General features: G+C 45.9%; 1 protein-coding gene across 3 annotated transcripts in view; it reads right to left on the bottom strand.

Annotated features, from left to right (window-relative positions):
* IL17RD (interleukin 17 receptor D) overlaps nt 1-14918 on the bottom strand; it is a 70195-nt gene that overhangs the window by 17290 nt on the left and 37987 nt on the right. For 2 of the 3 annotated variants that reach the window (XM_013053150.2, XM_045078693.1), the window contains exons 2-5: nt 10403-10460; nt 4850-4975; nt 931-1049; nt 333-453 (exon numbers count right to left, since the gene is read on the bottom strand). In XM_013053150.2, the coding sequence (XP_012908604.2) occupies nt 333-453; nt 931-1049; nt 4850-4975; nt 10403-10460 (424 nt within the window). The remainder of the gene's footprint in view (nt 1-332; nt 454-930; nt 1050-4849; nt 4976-10402; nt 10461-14918) is intronic. The other variant, XM_045078696.1, reaches the window with a different exon arrangement.

Below are 14918 nucleotides of genomic sequence, written 5' to 3'. Positions count from 1 at the left end.
CTTCATCTCCAAAATCAACTGCTACTTTTTTGTCCTCCCCCCCCCCAAATGGTTTTAATTTATGGTTGTCTTACAGCAGCTGCACCCCCCACACACTTAAAAAAAAAAAAAAATCAAGCATCATGTCTACTCTTGAACCAGCTGGCAATGGGCAACTCAGGTCGGGTGAACTTCTAAGAATTGCTTTTCTGGATACTTTTTCTGGATGCTTTTTTCCTCACCATGCTGGTTTCACACTAGTATTTGGTGGGCTCTTCAATATATCGCCCCCAAAAGTCATGGAGGTCAGGAGCAGTTTCACGATGGGAACCTAGCAGGCAGGCCATACTTACCACGGGTTCTAAAGAAGAAAGGGTGGTAATTGCTTTCATTTTTAATGGAAGGAAAAGGGACGATCTTCACAAAGTAATCCGTTTCAAATTTCATATTCAGGAAAGGTTGAGATTCCATTCCCTAAAAGGGAATAAAAACAGACACGATATCATGAAGAAATCACCCAACCCTCCACCTACACACCAGACCTTCAGGCCTCCCTGACGGTCACCCACACACTCTTCCAGACCTGGGGGGGGGTCTGTTTTCAGGACCACATTTAACGGGAATAAAAGATCGGCAGTGCTGCCTGTTCTCTGGCAGGGAAACCACGGCTGGTTCATGTGGAACCTCAGAGCTGGTGGGGAAGAGCTCACACCCTCTTGAGAGCACAAACCCACCTTCCAGGACATGTAACCCGAGAGGTGTGTGCTGGAGAGATTATCTGGGCGTGGAGCAGGCTTGAGGTGTTGCCGAGCTATTTCTCGCCCACCTTGGCAGGAGGGGCAGACCCCACAGCCCCTCCTTCTCCAGTTTCACAGACATTCAATCAGACCATGGCGTGACCCCCAGAACAATGGCGTGTCTTCAGGAGCACATTCCATGCGTGTGACTTACGGTTCTTTTGAAGCTACTGTTGAGCTGCTTTGGGTCCTTTAGAATCAGTTGTTGGCACCGTCTTCCCTCCGACTTTAGCTCCTCCAGTATTACTCGAAATCCTTTTAGGAATTCGATGCCTAAGCAAAGCAGAATTCTTTTATGAAAAGCGAACCTAATTACCTTTGAACACACTTTTCCTGCCTCCCAGATTACCTTCCTTTCCGCCTACACAACAGAGTTAAAGGAATTCTAACTTCGGCCCGAATATCCGGGTTTTAAGGGAGGAAAACCGCGTGCCCTGCATTCCTCTGGGACAGGCCAGGTGATTTCAGAGAAAATTAATTAGCTCTACTGCAGCCAGCCATTTCACAAATGCCCACTGCCTCTGTGACATCAGGGTTCAAATGCTTAGACTCAAGTCACAATTCATCCTAAAAGCCTACCGTGGAATACATAATTTCTAGGTCATCAGATGGGGTGTATTTGGCTGATAATTCCCACTGCTGACTAGGACCCGACTCCCCCCAAACCATGTTTCTGCTTTAAGTTTTTGTCCTGTATTTGCTGGCATGGTTCACTGAATCATGCACAAAATTCCCAACAAAGTGTATGTCTGCACCCAAGGGGTTCCTAGGCTTGAGATTAAATAGTTTAGAATGCCTATGTGATTTACAAAGCAGTTCTTGCTCTAATCAGGCCTGAAAGGCAGACACCCAAGGGCTGCCCAGTGTGTGCTCTTCATACAGCCGTCAGAGGCCTGAGACGCCCACCGTGCTGCTGAAAGGCGCCAGCCCAACCTCCTGCCACCTGAGGATTAGCTCTGCTGATCACAAGAGCCAGCCCCAGCACTCTGCATCCCATGGAAACTGCCTCGGTCCAACCGCAGCTGGAGATCCCCGAAGCCGGCCTCAGTTGGCGCGGGATCGATTTCGCATTCTTTCTGAACACTACACAAGGAGACAATTTCAACCCTTCCCCCCACAGGGCAAAAGTAATGACATAGGATGCAATTAACCAGGTGGGACAATTACTGATGGCAAAGGACAGGGAAATCTCTTTTGAACAGGTTCTCCCCTCCTATAATTATTTGATGAAGAACATATATTTTCCGGTGAGTAGGGCAAAGGAGGCACAATGAGAACTTCACATTGTCAGGGGTCACAGTGTAAAATGTGCTGGTACGGCCTGCCACGCTGCATTTCAAGTACAAAGCTTCCTGTGAGGGTAAAAGCCAGCCAATCCACAGCCCAAGATTCAGACATGCTAACAAGAACCAAGGTCTTTGACCAGTGACCAGTTAGCAGATCTCACAGGAACTTCCCTTATGAGATTCAAAAAAAAAAAAAAAAGAAGTTGAACAAATCCTTATTATTTTTACTAAGATTTAATTTATGCCATGTCCCCAGAGCTGCTATTTAACAAAAGCTGGGTAGGATTAATAGGATTCAAGGCTGTACATTTCAGTTTCATAAAAAATCATCAGCTGAGGTGGGATTGGGTGGTTGTAGTCCTCATTTTTAAAAGACCAGTTTGAAAAACCACTACTCCAAGTCTGGGGTGGGGGTAGGGATGGGGGTAGAAGCAGCAAGTGTAAATCTTACATCAGAGGGACACCTTTATCACACCCTGAATGCCTCATACTTCCATGTGTAGCAACTTCATACAGTAGCTTCCGACGAGGAAACTTATTTGCTCCTCTCCATCATTTAAAACCCAGGAATCCTCCTAACATCCATGGAAGGAAAGTGTTATCCCCATTTGACAGATGAGGAAACAGCTATCGAGACCCTGAAGGACTTGCCCAAGATCACAAAGGAATTAAACAGCAGATGTGGGACTCGAACCCTGCCCGTGTCTGGCTCTAAGCTGGTGCTCTTACCCCGAATGCTTCTCCGTCTCCCAGCAAGTTTCCCTTGACAGGACTTGAAAGAACCTCCGAGAAGCAGAACCTGTCCACCCACAAATCACGGTGCATGAAAAGCACCACATTCTGCCCTCACCACTCCACCTGTTAGTTTTCCAACCACACGCTCACGTCCCTTCCTTTCATTCTAAAGGAGCCTGCAATTTGTCAGGCCAGCCCCTCCGCTGTGCAGCCGTACATGGAGTGACCACTTCCCGTTTATCCACAGAGAATGTTTTTATCTTTAAATGTTAAGATAATGTTATTTTTGGAAAACCCGCTGCATTCAGACCCAGCGGTATTTACATGGATAAGTGAGTCAGGCCCGTGGGGGTCTGATCTATCCTCACTCACTCTGCACTCACCTCTCCTACAGTCGCATTTTTCTGAGATTTACCCTGTTCAGATGAAGAAATCCAGGCTTTTATTGTACTTTTCCCTTAGCCAGATTTTTTTTTTTTTAAATTCTAAGATTCAGTGGCAATGTTAAAGGAATAGGATTGAGGACCAGGTTCTTTTATCTTTCTTTTTTTTGGCTTTTACTTATTTATTTGACAGAGAGAGACGCAGCAAGAGAGGGAACACAAGCAGGGGGAGTGGGAGAGGGAGAGGCAGCTCTCCACCAAGCAGGGAGCCCAATGCAGGGCTCGATCCGAGGACCCCGGAATCATGACCTGAGCCAAAGGCAGATGCCTAATGACTGAGATGCCACCCTGGTGCCCCAAGGACCAGGTTCTGATGATGATAACTGTAGCCACTTTTCCCCCGCTCATTTTGTGTTTTTCTTAAAGATTTTATTTTAAAGTAATCTCTACGCTCGATGTGAGGCTTGAACCTACAACCCCAAGATCAAGAGTCACATGTTCCACAGACTAGGCAATGCAGGTGCCCCAACAGCTACTATTTTTTTAAGAGCTCTTTCTAGGGGCAGCCAGCTGGCCCAGTCAGTGGAGCATGCAAGCCTTGATCTCAGGGTTGTGAGTTCAAGCTGCACACTGGGTGTAGAGATTACTTAAATAAAAACTTCTAAAAAAAGAAAAAAGCTCTTTCTAGAAATATACTGCATGTGTATGTGTCTGGAAATCTTACCACAAACCAAAAGGCAATCATCTGCACATTACAGATGGCAAAGCAGGGCTCAGCAAGGGTTAGAGGCCTCTTGTAAGAAGTAGAATCTGGGTTCGCACCCAGGCCCATCAGAACAAATAAGCCCTGCCCATGTCCTATGCCCAGTTAGCGCATCCTCTCTGGTGTATCATCAGCTTGTTAAAGGGGATAGCAGACTCTGCCCTAACCAGAATCTGGCCAGACAATGTGGGTTTGCTTTTCTCTGTTTCTTCATTTTGGGTTTTTTTTTTTTTTCCCAGCCTACATGGTTTAAACAAATAAAGTTATTTTATAGGGGGCGCCTGGGTGGCTCACTCAGTTAAGCATCTCCCTTCTGCTCAGGTCAGGATCCCAGGGTCTTGGGATCAAGTCCCACACATCAGGCTCCCTGCTCTGCAGAGAGTCTGTGTCTCCCTCTGCTCCTCTCCCTGCACGTGCTCTCTCTCTCTCTCAAATAAATAAATAAAAATCTTTAAGAAAATGATATCAGGGGGTTTTATGAAAACTGGATATTCCTGAAAACTCACAGCATGTGCCATTGCCTGGATATCCATGTGGGCACAGAGATGGCCGATGCTGGATGCTGAAGCCATTACATTCTTGTGCAGGTCACCTGTCCCCTGACTACTGCTGAGACCCAGAGGCCAAGGGGTTAATATGATTCATCACCACACACTATCATGTTGCAAACCTACATCTCTCTCAGTAACAGCCAAGTGAATAAAAGATGAGCCGTGAGGCCCAGCATCGAGCCCGGTGCATGTCCAGCAAGTATTGGCAACAAAGCAGGTAGTGTATCTGGGCCCAAGCACACCTAAGCTACACTTAGTTCAAGACCTGCCCAGCTCCTGAAGGCTGTCACACTGGGACCCCTGCACTGGTCACCACCCACACCGGCCACGTGGCGGACTCTATCTGACCACTTACCAAGAGCCCCTGGGGACCAAAGAATGGTGACTGCCACTTGGTCATGGCAAGCGTACTGACTGATGGTGATGTTCTGGGCGTCAGCAATTACGTGCTTCCCCACCGGATTCAAGTAAGTGGTGCAATCTGGAGCGTTGGGAGATCAAAGAACAGTTAGATTAAAACATTTATTTTTTGAGGTTCATGGTTATCTCAAATTACACAGAGCCGTCTGGAGGTGGCCAAATCCATTCTGTCTAAAGACGAGTGCTGCAAAAGCCCAGACAGGACATCAAAGTTTGACTGGTCAGAGAACTATAATATGCCGTAGTTGGTGTAGTACCAACCCCGTTAACCACCCTTCGAGTGAAATTCTAGGACAGTGTGAGGAGGATCACATACAGTGTGACTGTATCTGTCCACACATACACAATTTGACTATGTATCTGGCATTAACTTTCTTTTTTTTTTTTTAAGATTTTATTTATTTATATGACAGAGATCACAAGTAGGCAGAGAGGCAGGCAGAGAGAAAGGGAGAAGCAGGCTCCCTGCTGAGCATAGAGCCCAATGTGGGGCTCAATCCCAGAACCCTGAGGTCAAGAGCTGAGCAGAAGGCAGAGGCTTTAACCCACTGAGCTACCCAGGTGCCCCTGGCACTGACTTTTTTACTATTATGACACTTTACCTAAACCCATCCTTATGTACATTGATTCAATCTGTTTGCAGCATGAGAGAGTAATCTGAAACAAAACAAATGACTAAATAGTCTGGGGACTGCTTTTAGAAGAAACCTGGAGGCAAGGTGAGCAGGAAAAGGAAGCAGGACGAGGATGAGATTCATGGGGGCGTGGCTCAAAGCAAGACAGTTTAACAATTCAATTAGTACCTACAAAAGGGACCAACTAACTTCCTGACCAGCAAAGGTACCTTCAATGTTAATAGCACCTTTAACAGAAGGTAAAACTTCTGCTCCCAGACACCACATGTTAGCAAAGATACCCACAATGCCCACCAAATTCAAAGAGCTCCACATTGCTCAAACAATGAAGAACAACTCTCTGGTACTGTGTGAGGACATTACCTACTGCCAGCAGTCAACACAGCCATGACCACGGGGGCACCTGTGATACCTGGTATTGCTAAAGAAAACTTCAAAGTCTACAGGATCCTAAAAAGGTCCCAGAAGCTTCCAACCAGACTCAGAATGGGACACTAGAGAATGGCTGAGGGCTGTTGTAGCCACTCATGCAGGGAGAACCACCAGCCATCCCTACCAAATACCAACTCGTGATTCTTACACTGCTTCATCTCCACTTCCTTCTCAATGATTAAAATGGAAAACTCTCATTGGTACCTGCTCCAAAAAAGTCCTCAGTTCCATCAAATGTCCAAACCGACTCATGATGCCTCTGAAGTCAGGGTGTTTCACTTTGAGGTGAAGCAGTCAGGGGTATTTTCTAGGCTCAGTGAATCTGCTCCACTCCCTCTGCCCTGCTGTACACCACACCACACACTTCCCTTTTTTTAAGATTTTATTTATTTATTTGACAGAGAAATCATAAGTGGGCAGAGAGGCAGGCAGAGAGAGAGATGGGGAAGCAGGCTCCCTGTTGAGCAGAGAACTCCATGCAGGGCTCGATCCCAGGACCCTGAGACCATGACCTGAGTCGAAGGCAATGGCTTAACCTACTGAGCCACTCAGGTGCCCCTACACTTCCCATTTTTTTTTTTAACATTTTTTTTTTTTTAAGATTTTATTTATTTATTTGACAGAGAGAGATCACAAGTAGGCAGAGAGGCAGGCAGAGAGAGAAAGGAGGAAGCAGGCTCCCTGCTGAGCAGAGAGCCCGATGCGGGACTCGATCCCAGGACCCTGAGATCATGACCTGAGCCGAAGGCAGCGGCTTAGCCCACTGAGCCACCCAGGCGCCCTAACATTTTTTTTTTTAAAGATTTTACTTATTTATTTGACAGAGAGAAATCACAAGTAGACAGAGAGGCAGGCAGAGAAAGAGAGAGAGAAGCAGGCTCCCTGCTGAGCAAAGAGCCCGATGCGGGACTCGATCCCAGGACCCCGAGATCATGACCTGAGCCGAAGGCAGCGGCTTAACCCACTGAGCCACCCAGGCGCCCATACACTTCCCATTTTTAAAAAAGATTTTATTTGTTTATTTGAGAGAGAGTGTGTAAGAGAGTATGAGGGGCGGAGGGGGGAGGCAAAGGGAGAGGGAGAAGCAGACTCCCTGCTGAACAGAGAGCCCTCATGACCTGAGCTGAAGGCAGATGCTTAACTGACTGAGCCACCCAGGCACCCCCGCATTTCCCACTTTTATGACTAAAAACGTTCCCTGGGTATTTGAAAATAACAAAAGAACGTAAGAAAAATGTAGAAGTCAGCCATGCCCTCCCACCATACAGAGGTAACTACTACCAGCTTCTAAAAAATATCCTTCCAAGCCTTCCAATGTGCACATAATATTCCTCCTTTTAAAATTTCTTACTGCAGTTCACCACACATGCACTACAATGCACCCCCTCCCACTCTGGCAACTCCCAGCTCCCACACTGCCTGGGGCTCGCCATCTTGCCTACCTGCTCTAGGTGGACCTGTTCCATAAACTCCATCTGCTTAAAAAGCAGCCACCTCAACACTTCAGTATTACTTCTTCTGAAGAGATGTTAATAATTAATAAAAACCAAATTCTACTTCTAATGAAAATGGACTCCCAAAGCATTTAACATGTGTCCTCTGGGTGCAGAAGAGAATTTTAGTAGAGAAAAAAAATTTTTTTTAAACATCTGGTTTAACACCCACATTGTACAAATGAGAAAACATTTTGCAGCTCAGAGACCAGCTGGCTGGCTTTGGATTCCACTGCTGACCAGCCCTGGGTCAGGACAGAAAGCAGCCTCGGATGACTCATGCATGGCTCTTGCCATTCTAGCCTCAACACAGAGGTGATTACTATAGTAAGTTCTGAATCCGAGGTAGTCAGTCTGCAAAAAATCCTGGCTTAAACTAGATTCCCAACATTTAAAAAAAAAAAAAAAAAAGACAAGATCCCATCATACTTGTCAAAATTCAAACTTTTTTTGGTAAGATTTTATTTATTTATTTGAGAGAGAGAGAACATGAACAGGGGAGGGGCAGAGGGAGAGAAGGACAAACACATTCCCCACCAAGCAGGGAGGCTGACCTGAAACTCAATCCCAGGACCCTGAGATCACGACCTGAGTCGAAGTCAGACCCTTAACAAACTGAGCCACCCAGGTGCCCCCAATTCAAACATTTCTACTTATTGAAACCTCTGACTTAAATAGCTTTTAGAAAAAGAGGCACAAATAAGAGCAAATCAGTTTTTTTCTTCCTTTGTTCATTCTTAATGCCAAAATTAGCACTCACCAGGTTTCTGTAAATATAATTATGCAAATATGAAGTCTAAGAATGGAGAAAATGTATTACAACCTACTCAGGCCATTACCTCCTCAGAGCCTGAAGGAGAAACGAGAAAAGCAACATGAAAGGAGACATGGAGATCTATAAAATTTGCTTTTGACTTAAGAGTAAGACATTCTCTTTCTTTGTAACATTGAATGGTAAAGGAGTAGAAAAATAAGATTTTGTAGTTTTATGCTTTCGGTGAAAAACTTGGTAATTTGTTCTTAGCTATTTCAAACAGAACTGGTAACCAGTCAACGGAGCAGTAATAGAAACTTCCTCGTGGAAGAAAGAAATATCTTTTCAGTGGAAAACAATGAATAAATTTTTTACACAAACCTGGATCCAATTATTAGGAACTCTTACATTTTGGATTCTGGTTACCAAAAAATTATGCCCAAATGATATTCTGCCAAAATGCAACCGAGCTTCAGATGTCTTGGGAGTCAATCTGAGTTGTGAATTAAATTCTAATTAAATGCTGAAGAATAAGAAAGAAAATAATGACGAAGAGACAGGCATCACGCACATGGGCCAAATATTTAGTCTCATGAAGAAAATAATAAGATACTTTTAAGTTTTACAGGTACAGATCCTCTTTCACAAAACCCCATATTAAATTAGAGCTGCAAATACTTGTTTGCAGCTGACCAGAAAATTCTGAACTCTTGAATGTAATACAAGATCAGCCAGGACCAAGAGCATATATTAGAAATTAACTCTGTAGCTCAAAGAGAGATCTCTAACACATGTCTTTACTTAGCTGAATTAAGTATCATGGACTTGCAAATCTTTCATTAGCATTGTAACATTTACCCAGAGAGCATGCACACACCACTGATGTGAAATCTGTTTCAAATGTAAGTCCTCATTGGTTAACTTGAAGTACTCAAGTCAGCAACTGTGGGCAAAAATTTGACACACATATTTGTATCTCAAAATTGTTAGACTGTATACACGACCTCAAAAATCTTGCTTTCACAGTGATCATTTCAGAGGCCTCCCTGTGACCCACACCCATCACTTACACGGATTCATAATCCTCTGCCAGAGATGAATTGAATGTCAGGAGTTACTGAACAGGAGTCAAGCTTCCTCTTGTTAACATTTTTACGTATAAATTATGGCTCATAAGGCTAAAATGCTAACAATTCTATATAATTACCTTCTTACCATGAAAGCACTGCTGAGGGGGAATGCTATATGCTTAATCAGAAAAAAAGCACCCCACCCTGCCCTGAGGAAACAATTCAGCCAGATAAAGCCACACTTCCTTGAGAGAAAGGACCAAAAAGATGCTGTATTCCCATTCCGGCTGGAATGACTTCTAATATTGGCAGGTATCAATTACTGAGTGCACATCACAGGCCAACTAAGTTGAGCTGTTAAAAGCATTACCTCATTAAAGCCTCAACAGGATGCTCAGGAAGAAACTAACCTTTATTTTACAGCACGTGAGAACTAAGGCTTAGACAAGTCCAGTGGCCTGCCATGCTCACCAGTGACAGGTAGGACACTGGAGGTGGAAGCCAGTCCTGCGGAGATGGCCAACTGGAGACCCATGGGCCAATCTGGGACACATGTTCACTTCGCCCACTCTGGGCTTGTGAACATGTTTAAATAGATACCAATATTAAAAAATGTTCAAACAAACAAAAAATGCCAATTTCTCTTTCTTCTTGCAAATCACAGCTGGCTACACTTAGAGGCAAGGCCCCAAGGAGCTGGAATGGAGAAGCCAATGCTCCCTTCGGACCAGACCTGGGCTGTCCAGTTGGCCACAGTCCCTACTATTCCCTAGAATCCCCCCACTTGAGCAGTATCATCCACTTGTCTGCTGCTGGGCCCCTCCAGGAATCTGCTTTTGTTCTTAAGGACATGGTTATGTCTTGGAGACATCAGGGTAGGTCTCCATACATAGTTTCTCCCAAAACGGTGGACACTTGACCTATTTAAGCTCCCAAATACTTGAGCAGCATCATTGAGACTAGCCCCCTTAGCTCTATCAATTAACCTGCACAGGTTAAACTTCCTCCACCCCAGGAACCGCGGGGTCCTTGATGAAGCACAGCTCTGTAAGCTTCAAATCACTGAAACGCTTCCATTCTCCAGTGGTGAAGCCAGTTACTTACTGTCATATCGGAAGGTGATGTTGTGCAGCCCGCTGTTTCTGCTGGCCGGCCCCACTCCCTGTGGGAAAACAAGAGAACGTGATGAGGAGAGAAGCCAATTTGCTTTTCCAGCACACATCCCCATAGAGTCAAAATGTACACAAGATTGCAAAGACCCAGGGTCATACCAGTCACTGAGCAATGTCTACCACTCCTCCCACCCACCCCGGGCCCCTTCTCCCCCACTGGCTGCCAACCTCCCTCCAGCCCAAGAAGATTCTTAACTTCCAGGCCAAGAGCATCAAGAGCACTCACTTCCCCTAAGACAATAGGAGCACGCTGTTCTGTGTTTGGGGGTTAAATAATAATTCATTAACAGTAAAATTGGGAGAGAGACCATGAGCTGCCAGCTGGAGCCCTTCCAGTTGGATCCACTTTGAGCAGGGATTGGTTATAAAATTCGCCTACCAGACACTCTCGTCCAAAACCTCTATTAAGCCACGACAGATAGGCAATTCCTCAAGTCTAAGGAAACAGGTTTCTCATTCCAAGACTGGGAATGAGTGTGGGAATAAGCCATTACTTTTAATGAGAAAATTCTTCACTGCATCCATACCTATGCTTGGAATATAGAGGGTGGATCATAAAAGAAAAAGAAAAAAAGACTTTAAAAGGGCTAACTCTAACTCTGGGTGATGTGGCCGTTAGCCATCTGCACTCTTAATAGCAGGGATAACAACTCTGCCAGACTCCCCACTTTAATTACAACATCCACAGAGGGAGCACCGGAATCCTCCCATAGCCCCACCTCTTCCTAACCCACCACTTATCCATCATGGGAAAGAGCAGCTACAGATCTGCCGACTCTGGCTGGTTTAACTGTTTCTGTAATAATCAGCAAATGTGCCATTCAGTGTTAATTGCAGAATTTGCCAAAAACAGTTAATTCTGAAATGCTCAATGATGGGAAAATATTCTAACCACACAGCTAAAGTTTCCACTCAACAGAGGGGATGCTGGGGAAAACCATATGCTGGCAGCCTGGTATTTAATGGGCAATTGTCACACTGAGACACAATGTGCAGAACCCGTCTGATGGAGCCCAGGGTCTTGGGCCACAATCCCATCACATCCATATGCTGGAGGCATGTTCACGCTGCTTATCCTGAAGCCAGCCATGCCCACTGAAACTCTATCCCTGAGCTCAGATAAACATGGAGATCCAGGAAGGCACAGCTGCACAGAATGGGCGGCACGCATGCGCAAACGTGCACACACCAAGATTCTAATTCAAGTGAGAAATAAGCGCTAACGTGAAATCTACAACAACGCAGAGCACTAGCCCATGATCTACTGGGGCTCCCCTTCTTCCTGACGCACCTTCCTTCTCCAGCTTTCCTGTTTCCATCCTCCCTTTCCCACGTACACAAGATTCTGGAGTTCCTCCCCTGAGCTGAAACACTTTGGAAAGGGTGGTTTTCTTATGAAAATCCTAAATGCCTCCACAATTCCTTAGGGACAAGGCCTCTAGGGCGCCACCAGAGGATGCCCAACTTCCAGATGGCCAAGACCGGAGTAGCACAACCAAGCAGGAGACAATGCCACCCACCCCCCCACAACCCCTAGGAAATACCCAAGACACCCAAACCACAGCCTTCTCCTCGCTTATGAAGCCCCAGGATATAAAATCACCCACCATCTATTATGAGCCAGACATTGCACTAGGCACAGTGGAGAACAAAACAGCCACTGTCCCTGTCCTCAAGAGCAAAGTGACTCATTCCTTCAAAGAAGACTAATGGGGTATGTGGATCACACGCCAAGTACACAGATGAATTTCAAATCACACCCTGACCCTCCCAGAACTCTCAGTGTGACACACAAGGCATACGTAGCTCAGGTGAAGAGCCAGCCAAAAGAAAGCACACAGCCTCTGAAACCCCACAGGCAGCACCGCACAAAGGATGAGTTGAGGGGGGAGGACAGCACACCCCAGAAGCTTGAAAGAAGTAAGGGAAAGGGAGCTTCAAGGGAGGGCAACAAAAATGCAAGGGGCCAAGATACGTACCAAATCCTTCCATCCTCCTGTTGGTGACCATGGGCAAACCACTTCACTCCACATGGTCCCAGTCTCCTCAACTATCTTCCTAAAAAGATAATTTGCATGACTTTCCCCTGGGAAAGGGGTTTGAGGAGGCCCACATGAAACCCTGTAGAGGAAGGGCTTTTCAAAAAGGAAATGCATTTCATTTAGTAGCACGTAGGACTCTTATGACCGGTCAGTGAGACCAGTCACCTTAGTTGTAGGACTGTCAGCTTACACTTTGTTCTTCTTCTCCCCATATTTCTTCGGCAGCATATTTTTCTTTTAAAGATTTTTATTTTTAAGTAATCTCTACACCTAATGTGGGGCTCGAACACATGATCCCAAGATCAAGAGTCACCGGCTCTGCAGACTGAGCCAGCCAGGCACCCCTATAGCAGAGTGTTTTTAACAGGTATTTACCGGGCACTTGCAATGAGCGATGTATTGTGGAAAGAAGCCCAACACCATGAGATGTGCTATATCGTGCAGATAAGAACCTAAATCCCTCCAAATAAGGTCTGTGCTGCCTGCAGAGCTGTTCAGAAGGGGGCCCAATGAGCTGGCCTCAAAGGACAGTGAGGCTTGTATGCAACATCTATTCACTACCCACAGAGCACTCCACCTGCACCCAGGCCCTGCTGGGCTGGGCACTTGGACCTGAAACAGACCTGGGTCCTGATCTTAAGGGGCTATGGCCACCAAGGTGATCTAATGTGCAAATCTGCCATTTATTCCTCTGTTCCAAGCTCCCTGTCTCTTGTAGAACTTTCCTGATGTGGCTTCTGCCTCTCTTCTCAGCCACTTCCCTCCCTACCTGCCAGACTCCTCCAGGCACTGCATTACTGCTCAGTCCATGTTTTGGAGCACTTCCAATATTCCAGAATGCCCTTCCCATCAGCCAGGTCCTGTTCCTGCCATAGGCTTTCCACCTTGGTAGAGCTCCATCATACTGGGTCTCTGACACAGAAATCTGCCTGCATACTCACTTGATGGAGGTATGATAATCCATCCCACAACTTGACCAGCATGGCACTTCTGCCAGGGCACATGAAAAACAGAACTTCTAATTCCACAAATAATCAGAGACTAAAAGCCCCTGTCACGATGCCGGATCCTTGAGCTCCAAGGCCACAGAGCGCAGCGCTCTGTTCCATGGCAAGGACCCGCTCCGTGTACGCTGCAAGACCTTTCGCTCTTGTAAGTCGTCCATTGCATGGTTTCCCGGCACTGCATCAGACAGGTGCTCTAGCAGGCTTCACCCAGTTCACACTCAAGTAATGCACCTACTGCTCCTGGGCCCTCAGAAACCCCATCAGAAACGGTGTGCCCAGGCTAGCCCACAGAGTTTTTCTTTCTACTGTGTGGTAGACAGACTAATAACCCCCACAAAAAAATAAAAAATAAAATGTCTACATCATAATCCCCAGAACCTGTGTTACGTTACACAGACAGCAAAAAAGGACTACATAGACGTGATTAAATTTAAGGATCCTGAGATGGGGAAATTATTCTGGATTATCCTGATAAGCCCAATGTAATCACAAGGGTCCTTCTAAGTGGGATTCAGAAGGTCAGAGGAGGAAAAATGACCACAGAAATAGAAGGCAGAGAGACCATCATTGATTTCAAGATGCTAACACTACTGGATTTGAAGATGGAGACAGAAGGGACTGATAAGCCAAGAAATGTAGGCAGTCTGTAGATGCTGGAAAAGGCGGAACATTGGTTCTCTACCAGAGCTCTCCCAGAGCCTCCAGGTGCCAGCCCTGCCAACACCTTGCTTTTAACCTCAAGGAAGACTCATTTTGAGATTCTGACTTCAACAACTGTAAGATAATGCATGTGTGTTGTTTTAAGTCACTAAATTGTGATAATTTGTTACAGCAGCAATTGAAAGCTAATACTTTTGGTGGCAGTATGGTTGAAATGGATCTGAATGTCACAATCCCTCATGTGCTGTCATTTTCCCCTTCCTACCCCCAGGGTAGACTGATCGCTTCTCACTGCAAGTCTACCCCACCTTGACTGCAGGCAGACATGGGACACCGACCCAGTGGGGCTGTTTCAGATTCTGCCATATACACTTCTGTGGGCTAGCCTCAGACATATCTGGAGTAGAAGAGTGGTTAACACAATGGGCCTTGGAGCTGTAGAGATATGGGTTCAAATCTCCCCCTCTCAAGCTGGGTGACCTTAGACAAGCTCCTTAATTTTTCTGAGCCTCATTTTCCTGAGCTCTATAAAGCATCTGAATAAAACTTCCTGGAAAATCTCGCTGTGGGACTATGGGAGATGACACCAATAGAGCTCTCTACACAGCACGTGACGCACTGAAGGAGTGATGGCACCATTCCTGGGAAGATTCCTGCCCTAATAAGCAAGGAGAGAGCTGTGCAGCATGGGGGTAGGTGAAGTAGAAAGGGGAATGCTCACAGAAGGGGCATCTCCAGA

This window comes from Mustela putorius, unplaced genomic scaffold (genome assembly GCF_011764305.1).
Source record: "Mustela putorius furo isolate JIRA1106 unplaced genomic scaffold, ASM1176430v1.1 tig00000095_pilon_pilon_pilon, whole genome shotgun sequence".
Taxonomy (NCBI): domain Eukaryota; kingdom Metazoa; phylum Chordata; class Mammalia; order Carnivora; family Mustelidae; genus Mustela; species Mustela putorius.
The sequence above is the reverse complement of the archived record's forward strand: the minus strand, read 5'-3'. Positions and strand labels throughout refer to the sequence as shown.